A 23742-nucleotide genomic window follows, 5' to 3' on the forward strand; every position below is an offset into this window, starting at 1 on the left:
TCTAATAATAATATTGATTAGCTAAAAAATATCTCCCAAGTATTAGATGAATGTATAATATAGAATATATTTTACAGTCGTACACATGCTTTGCTTGGCATCTTCAAACATGCCACATTTTAATTATTGTTAAATGATTTTTAATGCAGATTGATATTCTGTTTATAAAAAGAGCAAGTAAAACAAAATCAACTGCAGGGTATTTCTGTCGTTTAATGCAGAACCATCTTAGAAACGTGATAAAACAATTTTTTTGTTATTCAAGGCTTTAAAATGAACATCATTGGATCATGCACTTATTTCAGAAACGTGATAGAAATTTTATGTAGTCATTAATAATGCAGTGAAACACATCATTTTGCTTTTTTAAATGTCAAAATGAAACGGCATCTTTAATAAGTCCGTTACACTAGTTTCATCTCTTTTAAAGAGCACAGCAAAGGCTTAAATCCTGGCTTTCAAAGAACATGTCAATTATTCCGACCAAAAACTTTGGCAGTTCACGAATATTCAGCAGAAAGAATGATTATTGTAATTAAGAACAACCATATGGCACTCACTATCAGATATAATGGATTTATTCTTTTTTGTCATATTCTTTGGGGTGTCAAACTGTACAGCGTTTGATGTGCCGGAAACAACCCCCGCATTTAATTAGCATAGAGAACAGATGAGACGTTTTAGGTGTATTTCCAAAGGGAAAGAAGTCTTACTCTGTACTGACAACCTTTTAAACATAGTTCACTTGCTTTCCACCTCTCCCCCCGGGAGGTCCGTATCAAAGAGGTGACAAAAGGCGAAGGTGGTGTCTTGGAGTCCAACATCCAATTATCGCTCTGTACCCTTGTTCAGCAGTTGTTCAACCGTTCTTATGGGATGTCCTGACCTTTGAAGTCAAACCTGTTTTTCCCCACATTGCTTGGCAGGTCTAGCCAAGCCCATGGGTCTGGTGGAGGGTCCTGGAGGTTTGGGAGAGGGCGGTGCTGCGGCCACGCTGGGGGTGGACAGCCGAGAGAGTGAAGGAAGGTTCGAGGAGTACGGCTACAACGCCCAGCTGAGTGACCGCATCTCCTTGGACAGGAACATTCCGGACTACAGGCCGAAAAAGTGAGTGTGCTGCAGTGCCTTTAAACAAAGAACATGCCCTTGGAGGTGAGATAAGAATAGACACTGAGCCGCAGTGTGCTAAAGGGGTTTATTCTTTATATTATATTATATTATATTATATTATATTATATTATATTATATTATATTATATTATATTATATTATATTATATTATATTATATTATATATAAAGTTTTAATAATTTTGTTGTATGTTGTCATCATTTTTATTAAGTTGATGATGTTTTTTTAATAGTTTTATATAGGGTTTATTAATTATTATTTGAGTTTTAATTTAAGCTATGCTTAATGTTAAGTTGTTGTTTTATTTTCTATAATATATGTAATTATATTATATTTTCTGTTTTAATGTAAATTTTAGTTAAAGTCTTAGTAATTTTGAATTGTTGTCATTTTTATTAAGTTTTGTTTTTATGTTTATATAGATTATTTTTGTTATTGATTATTATTTATTATTATTCCATTTTTTATATTCTTTTTATTTCAGTTTCAGTTTTATGCATCAAGTTAGACAAAATGTTAATATGTTAGTATTTTATATAAACAATTTAAATATTTTACATTATTTTATAAACTCCTTTTTTTATTTCAAGTAACAATTTTTTAAATGCCTTTTGTAAATATAAGAACCCTGTGTTCTACAATGAACGTTTAAAGATTTTATGAATAAAAAAAACAAATTTTTTACCATGTTCAACAGAAAATAGAAACAAAATGAATGTGAATCATGACTGAATTTTCATTTTGGGGTGAACAATTCCAATAATTATTTACAGGAAAATATTCACAAGATATTTGAAAATATTCATTCTGTTCTTTGATATTTTCTGGAGGAAAATAAACATTTGGGGTGGTTTATAACAATCTGTGACCTTATTTGCCACTTTGATTCGTCGTGCCATAAATGTCATGGCCCTTTAAAACTAACTACACTGCAGGGTTGATTTTCAGACGGCGTTATACAAAGAAAAGGGGTTTATAAATAGCCTAGAGGCTGAATAATTTTAGCATTACAACGCCCTTCAGGGGAGAATCACATTAATAGAGTCAATAGCTAGCAGTGAAAAAGCATTGCATTAGACAAAGAAAATATTAGCCCACTAGGATAGTGTTAATGGTAGGAATGTTAATCATGCAGCAACAGTGCAGGGGTGTTTTATATGGCGGGAATCAACCTTAGAAACAGCACTGGAATATTAATTGTCATTCGTAAGAAGTTATATATTTAAAACGCAACCCAAAGCACAGATCCAGTGACTGGACGAGATAACATCATCCAGCTTTTCTTTTGAAACTACGCATAGTTTTTTGTGGTTAATGTTTGTCAACTGCCAAAAAAACTAAAGCTAATATGTGAAATTTTGAAAGTATCCTGGACTTTTTTTTTCACACTGATGGGTTTGATTTTAGGCCATTGTAGATGATGGAGCCTCTTGAAGTTGTTGTGATTCAAACTGTGTGTAAATCACGATTCACTGTGTGCATTCATCTTGGCAGTAATGTTTCCGCTTGCATCCCTGATAAACACAATCATTCACGCTCCTGTACACAAACATGTGTTGTATAAGATATCTCCATGTAACTTGCACAATCCAAGGCATCACAAATCTGACCCTCACGCTGCATGAGGTGGAAGGTCCTGTTATGCAACTATTATATGGAAGCATAATTGCAATGATTTTTTTTAACACGTAGGTAGAACAGGGTAGAATCATGGTAAATAATTAATGGGCTCCTTGTTTGGTAAGAAACGTGAAAAATTTAAATAAACATGTCTGCTCACAGTCCTCACTGTCACAGCATTTCCTCATCTCTTGTGTGGTGCTAAAATACATTGAAAGTTGGTAGGATTTTTTTTTTATGTTTTTAAAAAGACTTCTCTTTAAAAAAAAAAAAAAAAAAAAAAAAACATTACTAGATGGCGATTTAACACATCCCTTCGACAGCTATTTTAGAAGAGAGTGGGCATGCTTTCTAAAGATGAATGACTCCCCGGAATTATCCCCTTCTCTTCTGTGGGAAGCAGGGAAAGTAGTACTAAGAGGAAAAATCATTTCATTGTCCGTTCACAAAAAAAAGAAAGAGAAGGAACAACAAACAGAATTGGAAAAAAAAATCAAAGAACTACAAGGCTCGAATGTAAATAATCCAACAGAAAAAACACAGGACACATTAAGAAAATATTAACTTCAGTTAAACGAATTAATCAACAAACATACCCAATTCTTAATACAAAGGTTAAGACAAGAAAACTTCCATCATAGTAACAAATCTGGTAAATATTTGGCAAATCAAATCAAGCAAAATAAGGAAAAAACAACAATAGCAGTTATTACAGACACAGCAGGGAAGTCCACCAATTCACCAGAAGAAATAAATCAAATTTTTCTCAATTTGTATAGTAAGTTATACTCTTCAGAAAAACACCCTATACTCAGAAAGACATCAATTCATTTCTCAATAATATCAACTTATCTCAACTTAATAAACATCAAATAAATACTCTTGAATCCCCGTTAATAGAAGTCGTGGCCTAATGGTTAGAGAGTCGGACTCCCAATTGAAAGGTTGTGAGTTCGAGTCCCGGGCCGGCAGGAATTGTGGGTGGGGGGAGTGCATGTACAGTTCTCTCTCCACCTGCAATACCACGACTTAGGTGCCCTTGAGCAAGGCATCGAACCCCCAACTGCTCCCCGGGCGCCGCAGCATAAATGGCTGCCCACTGCTCCGGGTGTGTGCTCACAGTGTGTGTGTGTGTGTTCACTGCTCTGTGTATGTGCATTTCGGATGGGTTAAATGCAGAGCACAAATTCTGAGTATGGGTCACCATACTTGGCTGAATGTCACTTCACTCACTCAGAACATTAATTTTTTAATGCCCTTAAACTTAATAATAAAGCACCAGGTCCTGATGGATACCCTGCTGAGTTCTACAAACATTTTGGTCTATCTTATCACCACTATTTATCCGAATGATAAAAGAATCAAAACAAAAATCAAAATTCCCAGATAATATGAACATAGCTACAATTTCGCTTCTTCTCAAAGCCAATGAAGACCCAACACTACCATCAAGCTATTGTCCAATTTCCCTTATCAATGTAGACATTAAAATCATCGCCAAAGCAATAGCCTATAGATTAGAAAAAGTCACACCATCTATTATACATCCAGACCAAACTGGTTTCATTAAAGCTAGACTTGCATCTAATAACACACGTAGACTTTTTAACTTAATGTATTACTCATCAATTCACAAAGCCAAAACCACCATAGTCAGTCTTGATGCAGAAAAAGCATTCGATAGAGTAAACTGGAAATTCCAGTTCTCTACATTAGAGAGGTTTGGTTTTGGGGAGTCGTTCATCAATAGGATTAAAATTCTATATACATCACCCTTAGCCACCGTCATCACCAACGGACAAACATCACGTATCTTCACACTGCACCATGGGACTAGACAAGGATGCCCACTCTCCCCCTCTCTTTTTACCATTTTCATTGATCCATTAGCAGCAGCCATCTGTCAAAACGACAACATAAAAGGAATTCAAACACTAAATATACACCACAAAATAAGTCTTTACGCTGATGACATATTATCATATTTACAAGATCCTTCATCATCATCACAAGAAATTATTAAACTCATTGATTCTTATTCAAATATCTCTGAATACTCAATCAATTGGAGTAAATCTGCTATACTTTCATTACATTCCACCAGTTTGGATGTGACATCCCATACACTACTAATTCCTCTGTGCATCGATCACATCAAATATCTGGGTATTAATGTTTCCTCCAGGCTGTCAGAGCCGTTTAGACTCAATTACATTCCACTACTTAAAATAATAGATGAGGATCTACAACGTTGGATGAACATACCACTGTCTACTGTGGGCAGAATATCAGTAATTAAAATGACTATACTCCCTAAATTAACTTATTTATTTACAATGACACCAACACAACCCACCCTTTCTTGGTTTAAAACACTAGATTCAATAATTACCAAATTTTACTGGAAAAACAAGACCCCAAGAATCAAATTGACCACTCTACAGAAACAGAGAATGCAAGGAGGACTGGAAGCACCACATTTTTACCACTACTTTATGGCCAATCAGCTTCAAAATATACACAAATGGATTCAACCTAACCCATCAGAAAGCACATGGCTAGATATTGAACAAACAATTTGTAAGGACATCAATACTTCAGATTTACCCTTCTACAATCAGACAATCAAAAAGCATCACTGTTTTAAAATGCCGACAATAGCAGCAGCTCTGACAGCCTGGTGGAAATTCCATAAAATCACAAACTCTCCTCTTGCACCATCTAAACACACCCCAATTTGGAATAACCCCGATTTTACAGAAAACAACAAGAAGCCACTTAATTTACGCACATGGGCAGAAAAGGGAATCACACAACTTCAGCATATCTTTCATAATAATAACCTGGCATCATTCTCCCACTTGGTTCAGAGATACGGCATTGGGAGCAATTGGTTTTTGGAATATTCACAAATCAAATCATCAATTCAATCAAAAATTTACTCTAGGACAATTAATAAATTCCCCTCCCAATATCAACGCTATTAAATATTTCTCCTTCTAAAAAGCTACTTTCCAAAATATACAGAATTATTTCAAAATCGGACAATATATTAGGCATACTAAATGTTAAATGGGAATCAGATTTATCTATTGCCCCCGATGCCGCTCTCTGGACACAAATTTGCAAAAACATTTACTTCATGACGAAAAATGTCAATCTTCAACTTATACAATATAAAGTACTTCATAGATTTAATCTTACTGGACGAAAATTATTTAAAAATATTTTTTACTTCAGAAACATGCTCGCACTGTACACAAAACACCCCTGAGACCTATCTTCACGCCTTGTGGCATTGCACCCCAGTTAAAGAATTTTGGGAAAAGGTTACGGAGTCACTATCTAACCATATGGGATGTCACATCCCATTGTCTCCCTCCCTTTGTATATTAGGTGACACATCCATAATCAACTCAAATGATACAGATAGTAAATTACTCTTAGTAGCTCTAACTATCGCCAAAAAAACTATCCTCATGAACTGGAAATCAAGGAATAACGTACATATTTCATCTTGGAAAAACTTAATAACAGACTACATCTCCATGGAAAACCTGTCAACTTCCACTCCAAATAATACAACAGAATTGAACCCCTCTTTGTTATCTCTCATAAACTTCCATCAATCTTGAACCCGTTGACCCTCTTTGTGTGAAGCCACTCTCAACAACACACCATTCATCAATATCTAACCATGTTGGCTGTATGTGCTGTATTCACACAAACCGTGTTGGCTGTCATGTATGTTTTGTTGACTCTGGTTACTCTGTATTTGATTTGTCACCTTGAAATAGTATGTTTGTTTGCATAAAAAAAAGAGTTCTATTATGGTTGCATTTATTTGATTAGAAATACAGTAAAACTTTAATGTTGTTAAATGTTGTTAACTGCTTTATGTTTTAATCGTTTTAAATGTAATTTATTTCTGTGATGCAAAGCTGAATTTTCAGCATCATTATACTGCAGTCTTCAGTGTCACATGATCCTTCAGAAATCATTCCAATATGCTGATTATTTTCAATGTTGAGAACTGTTTAATATACCTGTTTTCTTTTTTAATATTTTTTTGAAATGAAAGTGATGCAGAATATTCTTTGTGGCTTTTTTTGTGTGTGTGTGTTTGTTGTTGTTTCTAGATTTGCTGATGAATAGAAAGTTCACAGAATTGTTTGAAATAGAAATCATTTGTAACATTACAAATGTCTTTACTGTCACTTTTTATCAATTGAATGCTTCCTATCCTAATCAAAGCACTTACTCGCCACAAAAAGATTGAAAAAAGATTAGAAAAAGGGAAATACATTTTTCATCATTGTTGAATTCCACATATTTCCTGAACAGGATGCAACAATCTCTAACATGAAATTATGAATTGCTTTTAGATGTTACTGCACCATAACAAATGATAGTAGATATTTTGAATTGTTAATATAAATTCACCAGTGTTGTTCTTTTGGACTTTCCGGAGAATCCTGAAAAAGGTATTTCCATAAAAATATTCAGTAGCAAAAACTGTTTTCAATATTAATAATACTAATAAGCATATTAGAATGATGCATGCTCTGGTATAATTAAGTATTAGCATCAACATTGCCATTTCGATTGAAGCCGGATTCAGACCACAATAATATTGAACAAGAGGATTTTGCATGCATGGATATTGCAAGACTTAGAATGGTAACGTTATTGTTGTTGTTGTTTTTTGGGCAAAATCATGTTTTAGATACAATCTCAGCAGCCACTTCTGACGCTGATGCAGGGCAAGCAGTTGTTGATGTGTTTCTTGGCTAATTGAGGAGTCATTCTCCAAAGGTCTTTGATGTCCAGAATGGGCAGCGCTTTGATGGCCGTTTCTATTTAATGCACGTTTAATTGCAGATCTCCGGGATACCTGCTTCTTCACTCTCTCTGCTCGAAGGCCTAATTGATGTGATTTCTCAAACAAAGGCAGCATATTTTTATGCAGCCACAAGAAAAGTAGTCTCTTAAAAAGGTCAAGCTAACCTTAACTCAAAATACTTAACGCAAATTAATTTACCAACATGCGAAGAAAAAAAATCGATATAACCACATCAAGGAGCCATTTTATTAATGTCCCAGGAAAGGATGGAGGAGGAAACTGAATGCAAGGAGATGAGTGAATAAAATGAATTGGCATCAGTCAGGTGTTTCGAGTCGGTGTATAAAAAAATAGATGGATTGATTTTTGTGAGCCTTTATGTAGTGGGAATGAGATCAAAAGGGTGTAGAGATCCATCAACTCTCCTTCTTGTAGCGATGAGATGTTTTCAGTGAAAACATGGTGTAGTGACAAGCCAAGTTATGATTTTTTTAGCAGAGGTATATGATCGCAATCAGCAAGTTGCTTCAAGACTGCAAGCAGAACGCAGAGGCAGTGTTAGAGGTTAATGAGAAGTCTTATACAGAGAAATGATTCAGGGAGAAGCAGAGACCGAAGAGCAAGAGAGAGATAGGAATACATCTTAATCTAAGTGTCTGTTTCTGTCATACTTTGTTCCAGGTCAAATTATGATAACTGGACAGCCAGCTTTGGCTCTATTTCACACGGATGAGTCCATCTCTCATCCTGCTACAGCCTGTAGCTGCCTGCTCCTGTCCAGCCGTACACATTCAGACTTGAACAATGGCCTAGATTTCAGGAAGTAACTAGAGCAATGAAAGTGTAGCGTTACTTATGGTGCTGAATCTAAATGAATAGCTGTGTGGGAAAAGCATCTCCGACATTTGAAATGCACGTACATATTCTTTTGATTTAATAAGTCAGCTGTAAATGAACATGGATATTAAATTAAATTAATAGCTGTTAGAGGACTTAAAATAATAATTTGTGACCCTGGACCACCAAACCAGTCTGAAGTCGCTGGGGTATATTTTTTGCAATAGCCAAAAAAAACTTCTAAATCATTAGGATGATATTAAGTAAAGATCATGTTCCATAAAGATATTTAGTAAATTTCCTACCGTAAATATATTAAAACTTAATGTTTGATTATTAATTTGCATTGCTAAGATCTTCATCTGGACAGCTTTAGACGTGATTTTTTTTTTTTTATAGTAATAGTTATATCTCAGCCAAATATTGTCCTCCTAACAAACCATACATCAATGGAAATCCTATTTATTCAGCTTTCAGATGATGTATAAATCTCGAAATTCGAAAAATTGGCCCTTATGACTGGTTTTGTGCTCCAGGGTCACTTTTTGTATCGTAGTATTTTATGGAAAAATACTTACAGAAGTCTCTTATGCTCTGGACTAGAGTTATTTAATCCAAAATACAGTAAGATTGAATGCATGAATGAATGAATGAGGCATTTATATAGTGCTTTACTATGTACTACTGTACACCCAAAGCGGTTACAATCATATGAGGTGGTCTCTCAGACCACATTTCAGATGAAATATTACTGCAATTTTAAAAAACAGTTTTTTCATCTGAATATATTTTAAAATGTAATTTATTAATTCATTGTGCTGAAGTAGTACTCCAAATAAACTTTATAATTTTTATATCAGTCTCGAGTGATATGTCAGTAAACATGTTCATAGATTTGAACTTCACTTAGTATGAAATAAATATGTTTTTAAATTCAGTAAGTACTTTTTTTTTTTTACCTTTTTTTTTTTTTAATAGGGTAATGCTTCTTAGGTAAAATTATGATTGTGAATGTTTATGAATATTACTCAAACATCGTCTTATTTTTCAGTGTTGACGTGACGTAGCGTTGTTGTTTTGGCCTGAACACGACAGTGCTTCACTCCTGTGATAAAAGGATTTACTTGGATTTATTTGATGTATTCTTGCACATTTGGTGGAAAAATACTGCGGGTGACATCAGTTTTATATTCATGGTGCTTTGCATGAGCAGTTGAGAAAAAAAAGGGATTGGAAAAACAGCAACCTGCTGGGAAGCAAAGAAAAAATGCTTTAATGGCCTGATCAATCAAACCTTCCTAATGCTGCTATGGCTGCAGAACCGCATGGTATTAGAAGACTGTTCTAAATAGCTTTGAATGATATTTGCACAGCTGTCACTGTTGAAACTATCATAATATTTTGTTTTTATGCAATGGGTGTTAGCCATATACGCTGTATGCTTGCTTTAGCACAGTCTAGCTGATATAAGTAATATTCCATAAATAGGCTTGCTTTTATTTTGTTCTTCCTTATGGCCTGTTGTTTAGTCCTAGAATTGACAAATTTTGAAATATTTAGACTTTTCTTTAGACTGTAGTTTGGATACAGAGCCTGCTAAATGAGCAAATGTAATTTAAGGTGAAGTATTTTAGTTTAATATAGCTGAGATATTGCTATAGTGTTTTTTTTTTTCAGGATTTAGCGGTTTTGTGTATTTTTGTTCATTTTACTTAGTGCACTCATAGTTTGCATGTACTTTTATAGATCAAGCTGGGATTTGAAAATGTTTTTTAACACCTACTGTGAATTGTGTTTTGGTAGTGTTGCGTCATTTCAAGCTGACTGTTCTCCACCTGCAGTTAAAACACTAAACATCACCATTATGACTCACAGAGACTACAGTACGTGGCTCTTTCACGCATGTGAGTGTGTACTGTACTGTGCGTTCACACAGGGAGAGCTATTGCTCCAGATTGGATGAGGGGCTTTTTACTGAGGAGAGCAGAGCCATTAAATATTACTGACTGGCAGCAGGAGGCTCAATCAATATTATCCATGTCCAAGAGGCTTAAGAAATGACTTAGCTTAATAAATACATTTTTTTTAGGCTTGATTGTCTGTATATTTTTATATATTACAAACATTTTTGATGGCCTTATGATGAAACCCATAAACTCATTTGTGCATAGATTGTTGCACTGAAGTTAGCATTTTATGTTAGGATGTTTTTTTTTTACATCGATTTACACTGGACTCATTCTGCTGATTAAGGTCTTTAGATGTTATGTTACCCAACTATAAAGGACAATTTATAGCTGCTCTAAACAATGTTAGCCTAACAGGCATCTTGCTAACTTCTCTATTTTAGACTATGTCATTGAATTGCCTCTCATCTTTTCAACCGTGCTCTCCAAATCTCTGTCCTATATTTTGCAGCAAACCCCAGTGTGTACTATGACTGAAAGGTAAAGGTATGGCTCTAGGATTTCTGATGGGCTGTAATCCACCACAGTCAGATCCTTTTTGCTGTTTACAGAGCCTTTGGTTAAAACGGAGACTTGTGTGATTTCTCAGGACACCTAGTGTTTCAGTGATATCTATCTGATAGGGATTTTATACTTGTTATTCCAAAATAAGACATTACCAAATTCAGCATTCAGGATAAACAACTAATATTTGTGGTTGCATCATAGCATGACTGTGTTAGACTAGGCACAATTACCTTTTCTCCTCATTGGAGAAATTATTATGATTAAGGAAATGTCCATGCATAAATTGCCACAGTCATTATTTTAGTGGACCATTAGTCATTTGCGATCAGTAATTGTTCTTTTGCAGTTTGACTAAATAAAGGTCCTCATTATTGAAGGACCTGAACCCAATCGAGATGGTTTAAGGGTGAGCTGGACTGCAGACTGAAGGCAAAAGGGCCAACAAGTGCTAAGCATCTCTCGGGGAACTCCTTCAAGACTGTTGGAAGACCATTTCAGGTGACTACCTCTTGAAGCTCATCAAGAGAATGCCAAGAGTGTGCAAAGCAGTAATCAAAGCAAAAGGTGGCTACTTTGAAGAACCTACAATATGACATATTTTCAGCTGTTTCACACTTTTTTGTTATGTATATAATTCCATATATAATTCCACATGTGTTAAATCATAGTTTTGATGACTTCGGTGTGAATCTACAATTTTCATAGTCATGAAAATAAAGAAAACTCTTTGAATGAGAAGGTGTGTCCAAACTTTTGGTCTGTACTGTATACAGAAAGTTCTGCTAATACATAAATAAATACAATAAATGTTCACTTTATGATGGTTACATTTTGCAGGTAATCCGTGAATAACATGGATCAACTATGGATTCATTTGACCCTTAATATAAATATATAAAGGGATCATACATATTTTTATGTACGTTTTTATTTAGTATTTATTTTTATTTATTTTATTTTATTTATTTAGTATTATTTTTTTGTAACAGGGCTGCAGCACCAATTTTTTGTGTTTTAATTTTACATTGTTTTCATCCTGAAATTGGGAGTAGTCGTTTGTTTTGTTTTTTTGTGGATCTTGATTGAAGCACAGCATGCTGGGTCCAAAATAAGTGGGAGATTGAGGCAAAAATGACCATAAAATGACATAAATGTCCTCAAAATTCAAGCTATGGGGCAAAAATATCCAATAATAGGTTTCGGATTTTCATATTTTGCTATTGTTAAAGCATTATTAAACCAGCACAATTGCCATATTCCCTTAATATCAGCTCCATTGAAAATGTGATATTGCTTTTAGAGAGTAGTTTAAGAAACAAGAAGTTAGTGACTTATATTTGAATCGTGTCTATTTTTGCATACAGTATATTGATGCACATACATACTTTTATTCTTTTGGTTGTATATAATCTGATTACTTATTTGTTGAGTATACCTTTTTTTGTGAGCAGATGACTCAATAATGTGATTGCCTAGAGAATTTTAATCTGCTAAATGCCAAACCTAGTCTCTGTAATCGTATTTTATGAAATATAACCTATTGCTGAGCCCTATAATCCTCAGCCATATTAAAAGAGCTGAGAGTAAGTCCATACGATCAGCTTAGGACGGCCAAGGGAAGGATTTCACAGTGAGATGTTGATCAAGAACTTATGGCTTCCATATTTAACCAGTCCACATTTACAATGTGCATTAAAGGCAATGTTGGCATGCTTCAAATTTCCCCACAAGAAGACTGGTAAATGTGGGAATGAAATTAGGCTTTTTAGTGGCTCGTCAGGTTTTGTCTTTACCCAAAATGTAGCAACTCATTAAATATTCACATATTTATTAATGGCAAGACAACTAATCTTTAGCTTTGAGACGCCAGGTTGTATTTTAGATGTCTTGTGCAAATATAAGAACTCCCTTATGATTCCTAAATGTAATGAAATAATTAATGTTTCTAATATACTGTAGCTTTGCACCAGAATTTCCATCTTATCCAAAGCATAATCAGCTATAATATAATATCTCTATAAAATAAAGATATTCATGCAATGCATGCAGTTGAGAGTAATCCAGAATGGTGCTTCAACAAAATCTGACTTTTCTCAGTAAGACTACAAAAGCCCATTCATAACATGGACGATAACTAATGAGAACAGGATATAGTTTTAACAATCATTCTTAATAAAAAATACAAATAAAATAAATAATGCATCGTCCAGAACACAACTGTAATGACACAGAGTAACAGTATTGTTGGAATCACTTTTAACATAATTTTTTCTAGCTGATATAAACTATAAAAGAATTGACAGCCAATCAGAATCCTTCCTGCTTTAAAGAGCACTAGCATTTGAGCATCCTGTGCTTATAATAAACAGAATGTCGCTGTGATCTTTATAGTTATTGTTCTTGGTGTGAACCAATGAAATTCATATGCATTGCTTTTAATTTTGAACTATTTCTCTGCCATTGATGGAATTTTCTGGCTTTCCATGTTTTCATGCTCATCAAATTTAATCAGAATATAAATCAAAGCTGTTGAACATTACCAAATTAATTGTTAACCTAGGAAGCTGTATAGGAGTGTGAATCTTTGGGGTGTCGAGAGAAGCGATCTATTCCATCTGTGTTTTTTTCATCTGAATCTGGTCTCTGAATCCAATCTGGATGTAGTCTTTGACAAAAAAAAGCTGTCTCATCTTTTTAGCCCGAATTTATGAAACCTGCCTATATGCATGTGTTGATAAAAATGCATTAAGCTAGAATAAAACTCTCTTCTTTCTTTTGATGTATTGCATGCTCAAACATTTCTGAAAATGATCAAAAATGACTGGCAACTTTAAAAAAAAAAAAAAAAAAAGATGGTGGGGAAAGTGTAATGTGAAACAGAATATCTAGAGCTTGACACTTTCTTTTTAAAGATAATTTAAACAATAAAATAGTACTGTTATTTATAAATAATGATGATACAAATAAAAATGCATAGTCATACACACAATAAAACCTCCATAATATACAACAAAAATGATTATGGTCAGTTATGATTTTCCTATAATGTAAACTTATTAAATGTTCTGACTTTAAAGCTGCAAGCTGAGACACTATGTCTGTTTTCTGTCCAGGTGTAAGCAGCTGACCTACTCTGATGACCTTCCCCAAATCTCTGTGGTCTTCATCTTTGTGAATGAAGCTCTGTCTGTCATCCTTCGGTCTGTACACAGTGTGGTCAACCATACCCCGGCTCACATGCTCAAAGAAATCATACTGGTGGACGACAACAGTGACAGCGGTAAGGACGCATCGCTTTATGTTTCTATTAATGATTTATCGCTTTGTTTTCACTGAAACAAATACAGCTGTTTAATTTTATCCAGTTTCTCTTGTTGCTCCAGACATAAAAGCCTTGTGTATAGTGAATAAACACAGTAGGCATCCTCAGTTAAAGTATGACTAACCTGTTTTGGTATGCTTTAACAGTCTATGTTTTGTCTGAGCAAACAAATAGTTCTGTTGCTTGGTTAGAGACTGCGCTTAAAGGCTAACAAAAAGAGGGAAAACAAACAGCAACAGACAAGCACCGCAAGAGTAATCCTTTAGGTGTGTACTCTTGCACACAGCTCAAGGTTTATAAGTGAGCTTTAAGAGGAACTTTTTCTTTGAGACATTATTTACAGTTCCCACTGATGCTGTATGTTATGCTGTCGCTTTTATCTGAAGTATCGGACTGACTAAAAGTAGTGATGCTTCTAACTGAACATTTTTCATTATCATGACAGCAGCAGCTCAGCTGTTCTCAAAATAGTTGAGCTTTTTTCATTTTTGGTGTCACATAAAAATATGTTGTCTGTGTCATGTTGTTTATTGCATACAGCCTTGAAACCAAGCAAGGTGGAGCAATAATGAACCATTCTTTCTTCATCACTGTTGGGTTCATGTGAGGCTCGGGTTTTTGAGGCTGCAAAGAAGGCGCTCATGAGCACCCTTCTGTATCATAAAATGATAAATGGGATACACTACAGGCTCGTGGACTTTATGGATACGCATGAACGAAGGACATGAGACCACGAATCAAGTGTGCCATTTGACACAGGGCCACTCTCTGAAGTATAATGTGGAGTTCACATTAATGATGGTTCTTCTTGTGATCACAATCAAACTTTAAGATTTAAAATTCAGATTTTAAGTAGTTCTCTGAGTCCTCAGTTGAATAGAGATTCTGGAAATCATCGCACTCTGTTTATAGCCTTTACCAAATAAATTATACAATCAAAAATACCATTACAGTCGAAAACAACATTTTTATAACTACATTTGAAGAGTTTATTTGCAAAAACAGATAACACGTTTTTTTTTTTTTAAATTCTGTTTTATATTATGTAATCATGTTTTTATTGTGTGTTATTGTGTTAGTTAGCTGTATTTTTTAACCTAATCAAAATAACCCAACTGCAGTTTAAGTTGAGATTAATTGGAATGCACAATGAAAAAAAATTAATTATTTTTGAGAATTATCTGTTTTTGCAACCGAACTCTTCATTTAACATTTTTATTTATTGCTATTTATTCAAAAAAATAATCAAATAAATGGTGTTCTTTTAAACTTTCTATTTATCAAAGCACCCTATGAATATTACTGTATCATAGTTTATACAAATATATTAAGCTGCAAAAATAGTTTTTAACATTGATAATAAAAAACAAACTTTATTAGTATTTGAATACCAAATTAGCATATTAGAAAAATTTATGAAAAATCATTTGACACTGAAGACTGAAAAAAAGATATTTTGAATCATAATAATATTTTACAGTAAAACAGTTTTTACTGTATGTTTGATCAAGGAAATGCAGCCTAAATGCAGGATTATTTCAAAAAGTAAATAAATAACAAGCAAAAAAATAAATAAAAATGTATATATATAAAGAGATACACACAGAGCAGGAGCAGATGACTGACAGTACTGCTATCTTCCCAATTTGCTGTTATCTCACACGCTCAGGTTCTCTGGATGTGGTGTTTCTAATTTGATATGCTAATTTCCTGCTGATGCTTCAGCTTCTTCCAGCTGACATTAAACTATTAGCATGCAAAGGTTGCCTACTTGACCTTTTCTCTGCGCTGTAGCTTGTCGTCTCCGGTTTAGTGCTCGCACCCGAAAAACGGCTGGAGGTACAGGCCTTCACCACTTGAATAATGAATTGACCTTAGCGAGCGTGTCTCTGGCTCACGAAGTCTTCAGTCCATTATGAAGACGTTTAATAGAGTCCCATTCTCGTGTTACACTATTCACTGAAGCCAGTAAGGTTTTTGTCTCCTTTTCTGTCCCTCCATCATCCCTGTCTGTTTGGATTAATCTCAGCTGAATCCTGTTACGCAGGGTAGCATTCATTCTCACCTTGTGAATAATATTAAGGGACATTGCATCTATTTTTCTCATCTCATTAAACACAGAGTGGTATTGCGCCCTTCAAATTCTATTCATTTAGACGTCACTTAACAGATAATAATGGGTTTCAGTCCAAATGAAAGGGAATTTAGGCCCTTTAGATGAGGAGTTTGTTTAATACTTTGAGGATGTTCATTTATTTGAGACTCTAGCTAGTAAATGACTTCTGGCTTGATCCCCAAAAGCAAACTACAAAATTAAAAGCTTCATACGTTAGGCCAAAACTAGTGTATATAATTAGCATTCATCCCAAAATTATAATGTTATCATCATTTACTCAACTTCATGTGGTTACTAACCCATTTGAAACTTTCTTCCTTTAATTCTATGGGACACACATTTATTTATTTATTTATTTATTTATTTATTTCTTGTGGATGATCCCTGGTTTACTAAAGCCCATTGGCACACACATACACATGCATCCATGAGAAAAATCACTTTCTTTAATTTCATTAAATGCTATTCCAGTGCTATATTCAGCCTTCGGTAGTTATTGCGTATGGTTGTATTTCAAGTCAGAGTTCTTGATATATGCAGATGAAAAATGATAAGTCCTCTTTGTTGATTAAATAAAGCAAAGCAATCCCTTTGCCATAGCTGATCTATCAAGATCAGCATGCACGTCGAATATTTTCATAATGCTCAATTTTGATCTGCAGTGTTCCAGAACTTATTTCTGCTTTTCTATTCACAGTATGATGGATGGATATTTGTTCTTCATTGATTGGTGAATGCTTATAAAATATTTCTGCCTCATGATTCTTAATTTCAATCTCATTCAGAATGCACCAGAGGGAATCCCATAACTTTTGTTCTAACAGCGTGTGTGTGTGTGTGTGTGTGTGTGTGTGTGTGTGTGTGTGTGCGTGTGTGTGTGCGTGTGTGCACACTGTTCGACACACACTGAATTACGTTTTGTGCCCGCCCTAATATGGCAGTGTTATAATAACTGGAGCAAAGCTGACATTAAAAGCAGTCAGCGTGAATATAATTTATGAACATATTTATGTTATGTACTTTCACATTATATTTATTCATTTAGCAGACACTTTTATTGGATTTGGGTGAATTTTCACGAAAGTGCTTAATAATTTTTTTTTCCAAAAAATTGCATTTCACCCCCAAATTAAAAACAAGATACAAATTTAAGTTGAGTAAAAAAATAAATAAATAAAAATTTGTGTGTGTGTGTACTGCGATGAAAGCCTGTAAAAAGACAGTATTGCATGTGTATATCAGTATAAATCACTGTTATATTCATTGTACTTTATATTTATAATATTTGCTTATTAAATTAATGAGAATTAGATTTTTTTTTCACAACACAATGGAAATTTAGGGGGGGAAACTGCAGATATAGTCTTAAAATAAATGGTCATACTTGTTCTATGGTCTATAATGTTGCCTATGATATGGCCATATACAAATCACAGCTAAATTAGGTTCTCAGTTCATATTGTTTCGCTTAATCCTGTTCTGCACACAGTGAGGGACAACTGCATTCTACAACAAAAGTGTGTACAGAACCAATCTGAACTAGTTGTTAATGATGTATTTAGACCTGTATCAAAGTTGTATCTTTTCTGTATTTTAAATCATTAGTGTTGATAGATCTTGCTTGGAATACACCAACAATGAATAAGAATAAGCTCATAATAAACTTTAATTCAAATATGTTATTTTGGAAATAAGCCACATACCAAAATATAGTGAACTACATCTGCCTACTTTATTACCTCCATACACTGGAACCCAAATAACAAGCCCAAAAGAGCATGATAAGCATCGCTTTTATAATAAGTGTGCATGGCAACCCTTCAAGCGCATAAACATAAACATGACATCTCTGTTGATATTGGTTTAGTATTTAAAAGCAGGTGTGTATGTGTCCTATGAGTCTTTATAGGCAAACATAAAAACATTTCACCTTTTATGTAAAATAATTTTAAATCATATTCTTGGGTGATTAAATTCAGTGCCAGGGTTTTCCATCGCACCGAAACATTGAAATGTTAATCTTTCTTCTAAGCTGATGAATGAGAGGGGAGGTAGTTGTGTGCATCAGTGCCTTAAAGAGTGCTCTGTTCCTACTTATTCCTCTCCCCATAGAAACTAGAGCACTCAGCAACCTGCAGGAGAGAGCCCAAACACTCATCTATCTTCCTTGAGTGTGTGTATGTGTGTGTTTGTCTCTCTGAGTGTGTGTGTGTTCTCCTTGCACTCCATTTGTTTACCTCCCCGCGTTCTTATTGAATGAGGACAGATACAGTAGCTAACTCTAAGAGACTAAAGGAGTGGGGAGATTCAGGCAGATTTATTTACCATGTCATCTACAGTGCCACGAAAACCTTCTTTTTTATTTTATGCTATTTATGCTAAGTTTATCGTACAGAATTCAACACAAGCTTCTTGAAACACTCTACACTCCTAAAAATAAAGGTTCTAAAAGGGTTTTAGTTTTTTTGGTGTTGCCATGGAATAACTATTTTGGTTCCACAAAGAACCTTTGAGTAAACAGTTCTTAACCCCCCCCCCCCCCCCTCTCTTTTGTAAGTGTATAAAACATTTTTAAAAATTTTAGCCATAAAATATGCTTTTCACACTCTCACTCTACATTTAACTGTTTTACAGTATAATGTTTTGTCTTGTTTGGGGGGACATTTGCATCACATCTCAATTGTGTCTTGTTATGAGACAAGATCTCATAGACAGTTTTTTTTTAATAAATTTTTTATTGAAAATATACAAAATGAATAGTGCTTAATTTAACCAATTTGGAGCTTGATGAACACACAAAAAAACAAAACATCACATTTCATTTCTCATCTCATTTACATCATATTAGTTAATTTAGCAGGCGTTTCTATCTAAAGCGACGTACAATTGAGGAAATACAACAAGCGATTCATCTAAAAATAAGGCAAATAAACACAAGAAGTGCTTGTGATACAAAGTTTTAGACATTGGGCCTCATTCATGAAACACGAACAGAACCAGTTTTTTGTAAATCGTTAAAAACCTAAACTTTAAAATTCATGAAAATGTTCGTATTTTCAAAATGTTAGTTGGTACAAAAGATATGTACACCTGCTCACAAAACATTCAGTGTTATTTTGGGCAAACTGATGACACTGAAATTTGATGCACTAATAATTACAAGTTCATTTGCCCCTGCGCTCTTTTTGAAATGTATTTATTTATTTATTTATTTATTTATTTGCTGCTGTTGATAAAACACAGCGCTCGTCATTGCCACTATTTACCAAACCTTAAACAGAGGATGGGTCGGACAAATAGCAACCAACCTTCCTACTTGTACAACAACTACAGAGAGGTCAATATTAGTCGTTACTGCTTTTTTATATTGAGTAAAATTCTTAAAAATGAGATACTAGTGATACGTTGTCGCCGTGGATATTCCAAATCATAGAAACTAAATCGTCTCAGCTAGAGCAATGTAACACCAAAGCGTTCTCCAGCGACACTAGCTAGTCTTTTTAAGAGGAGCGCCTGACATTTTCTCAGCAGGTAAAACTCTCTTTGGTGAATGCACGTTATTGAATGTTTATTGTTAGGAATATGGCTTAGTAGTCTCTTTTGCATTTATGCAATATACCTGAGCCAAACCAGAGAACGTAGACTAGAATATTTGCAATTTGCTGTAGCTGTAATTCATAGACGGGGATTATGGTAATTGTGAATGAGCGTGCACAAGAATGATTGGAGTTCATTAACACACATGTTTAATTATCAAATCTGATATTTATAAACATTTGTGAATCTGGAAGAAAGTTTAGGGAAGGTCTGTTTTTACGCGCAAATTGCTCATAATTTACTCATGCATGTTTCATGAATGAGGCCAATTGTTTTTATTAGAACAAGCTAGACAGGTTAAGGAAAGAGCTAGATTAAGAGAAAGCAATTATTTATTTATTTTTATTTTAGGATGATGAAAGAGATTTGTTTTCAGCTGTCGCTTGACATTGTCAGAGAGCATTATTCCAGATGGGGGTGGGAAGATTATTCCACCAGCCAGGAACGGTGAATGAAAAAATTGTCTGAAAAGTGGTTTTGTGCCTCTCTGTGATGATACCACAATGCATTGCTCACTTGTAGATCTCAGGCTTCTGGAGGGAAAATAGATTCCTCAGAGTGAGTGTAAGTACAGTAGGAGGGTCCTGAGCCTGTGGCTCTTCTATACACAATCATCAGTGTCTTGAACTTGATGTGAGCTCCGATCGGTGATAAAAACAGGTTTGACCTGGGTCCTTTTGGGCTCTTTGAAGACCAGTTGTGCCACTGCATTCTGAATCATTTGTAGAGGTTTGAATGCACATGATGGAAGCAGAGCATTGTAGTAGTTCAGCCTAGAAATAACAAGGGCCTGGTCAAGAGGTTGTTAAGCATGCTCCGTTAGGACTGTCCTTGGAATACCAGTACATTAGCATTTAGAATTTTTTTTTAATGAATAAATTACAGCACAGCTGAGGGACTACCATAAAAACAGATAAAGCAACAGAACTATTCAAATTTTGGTTCATTTAACTCATTTTTTTTTTTTTTTTTTAATGCAATAATTTTTGCAATAGTTTTGGATGAATTTATAAGATCAAAAAACATTAATAATCAATGCCTTCACACTAAAACCTGTGCATAAAAGGAAAATAAGTAAAAGAAGCACAATATGGCATGAAAAAAGGGTTTCCAAGACAATGTGACCTTCATATAATAAAAAGACAAATGTCGAAGTCCCTGTTATTGATGTAGGAGGTTTGGATTTCCTCCCTTCACATGCTCTGTTTTTCTCTCGTAGTGGAGCTGAAGTTCAATCTGGATCATTATGTGAACAAGCGATATCCCGGCCTGGTGAAGATCGTGAGGAACAGTAAGAGAGAGGGACTCATACGGGCCAGGATCCACGGCTGGAACGCAGCCACTGCGCCTGTTGTGGGCTTCTTTGACGCCCACGTGGAGTTCAACACAGGCTGGTAAGTGGGATTCACTCTTTTATTATTTAATAAGGCATTGTCTCGCCACTCAGAATATCACTGTTGTGCTTCACATGACAAAGGCTTGATTTAGCGGAGAATATTCATCATGACATCAATGGAAGCTTAGACTTCAGTGAGGAAGGCAGCCTGATGGTTTTTTATCTAAAGCATCTGTCAAAAATGAACTGATAGATTAATGATCTCAGAAATGGATGAAGGAGATGTGCCCCATATTAAATAACCTTTTTCCTTTCTGATGTGTAATGGGCTTCCCTGCTGAGAAGTCTGGTACATGCTGTTTAGTTCTGGTCTAGTTAGAACCTGTGTTCAAACCACAGTCCAGGTAGAAGAATAAAGTCATTATTTGTTGACTCCAAAAACACAAAATGACTCTAATGCGCTGAGAGTTGCTGTACCGCTGCTCTCACAATCCTTAAATGAACTCAAGCATCCTTCATCTGTCACCTCCATCAGCTCGACAGCAATGAGTTCTCATTAAGGCCTCCCATTAGAGTACTATGACCTCCATTTGGGAATTATGGATTAACCATTAATGAGCTTTTCCTCTTTGTTCCACAACATAAACATTTAATGGAGAGATGATCACTGAATGGGGCCACCTTCTCAGGTGCATGATGCCAGATCTGCGGTTGGAAAGACAGGACATGCATACCTCATTTTGGAGCCAAAATTAAATTAGAGTTTTATTATCGCTTCCCTCGTGCAAAACTATTTCATTTAAATGTGTTATCCTTCTGTCTAATCTCCAAATTTCAAGGTGTGAAATGAAACGGTCGGAAATTAAACACATTTTAATTTTGTATTTAAAAGAGGTTATATCATGATTTATTATATACCCCTTTAAGCATCATTATTTTGTTTTTCGTGCCGATTTTCCACCTTCTTTCTGGCTTAGAATTCTGCTTTTAAGAAACACCCTCATTAACATGTAAAACAAGCAGACGTTTTGAAATTAGCATATGTTTTCACAGCACACCGATGTCTTGTATGTCAAAAAGATCAAGGAAAATATGATTCCTCATCCCCCCTCTTCTGAACCATGATGAACTCCTATCCTCATGTCAGCACTGCCCTATTCCTTCAGCAGATGTTGTCAGATTCACTCAGGACTTTTAAATTAACATCATTTTTGCACAATATTCCCATGTACATGTTGTTCCCCCATGTTTATTTTGTTAAAACACACATGCACGCACACACACACACACACACACACACACACACACAAACCCCTCCCGCACACACACACACACACACACACACATATATATATTTGATGCATAGTTGAGAACTTTTTTCTATTTATAGAAACATCAAATGTTAAACTTTGAAGTAACTTGACATAACCACACTTACAAGCACAGCTTCAAAGAAAAGTTGTTTTGATATTGGCAGCACACTGTGCTGGAGGTTTGACAATTAGCACTTTGATATATTAGTTTCAAAGCAAATGGAGGCAACTAACTGAATTCCAAAGAGGCCAATTAGTCAATATATGAACCGCAAGAACATTGGTCACAGAAACACTGAAAGTATTTCATGTGTAAAGGACAGCAGTTTTTCAAATGTAGCATAAATTCACCAAAAATATCAAAAAATTTGGGTTTTGGACATCTGTGAGTGAAATTTCCCTTTCACTAGGTGCTCATATAGAGCTGTGCCTTGAATAAAACACTTAAAGTGTTAGTTCAAGCTGTTTCAAAACAATGTGTTTTTTTTTGGTTAGAAAAATATCCATATTTAAAACGTAATAATCACTTAAATCTAGCTTGCGCCAACAGTTGTATACGGAAGCAGCTCCGGGTGGATGTATGAGGTTGTGCATGCGACGGTGAGCCTCGTAAAATCCAACGTTTGGTAACAGGATTCTCCTCTTGGCTTATATCGAAATCCTCTGACATTCTTCTTTACAAATTCTCCTTTTGTACTTCTAATTCGAGACCGTTGTTTTGTTTTGATCTCTTCGCTACGCTTCCGCGTTTGTCACTTCTGAGCAGCACATGCGCAAAGCCAACCTCATACGTCATTCCCCCAGAATGCTTAGTTTGCAACAGTGAGCACAAGCTAGATTAAATTATTATGTTTTACTTTTTTTTCTTACAAAAACACATCGATTCGCTACAGGACGGCTTTGTTCACCACCCGGAGCTATATGAGACACTTTTTTTATGGATGGCCACTTTTTATTTAACTTCTTTTGGACTGAAGCAGTGCAACACCCGCTGACTGCCATGAAACAGCTTGAAAGATCAAAGACGATTTTTAATATTACTCTGGACTGGATTCGTCTGAAAGAAGAAAGTTATATACACCTAGGAGGGCATGAATTTCGGCGTGAGATTGTGTATAATTCTACTGATTCCCACAGTTTCTGTGTTTGTAACAG

At 35.0% G+C, this 23742-nt stretch overlaps 1 protein-coding gene across 1 annotated transcript in view; it reads left to right on the forward strand.

Moving 5' to 3' along the window:
- LOC132141607 (polypeptide N-acetylgalactosaminyltransferase 9-like) overlaps nucleotides 1–23742 on the forward strand; it is an 84461-nt gene that overhangs the window by 9673 nt on the left and 51046 nt on the right. Inside the window, exons 2-4 of the mRNA XM_059551289.1 lie at nucleotides 927–1107; nucleotides 14017–14183; nucleotides 21158–21332. Of these exons, the coding sequence (XP_059407272.1) occupies nucleotides 927–1107; nucleotides 14017–14183; nucleotides 21158–21332 (523 nt within the window). The remainder of the gene's footprint in view (nucleotides 1–926; nucleotides 1108–14016; nucleotides 14184–21157; nucleotides 21333–23742) is intronic.

This window comes from Carassius carassius, chromosome 5, assembly GCF_963082965.1.
Source record: "Carassius carassius chromosome 5, fCarCar2.1, whole genome shotgun sequence".
Lineage (NCBI taxonomy): Eukaryota > Metazoa > Chordata > Actinopteri > Cypriniformes > Cyprinidae > Carassius > Carassius carassius.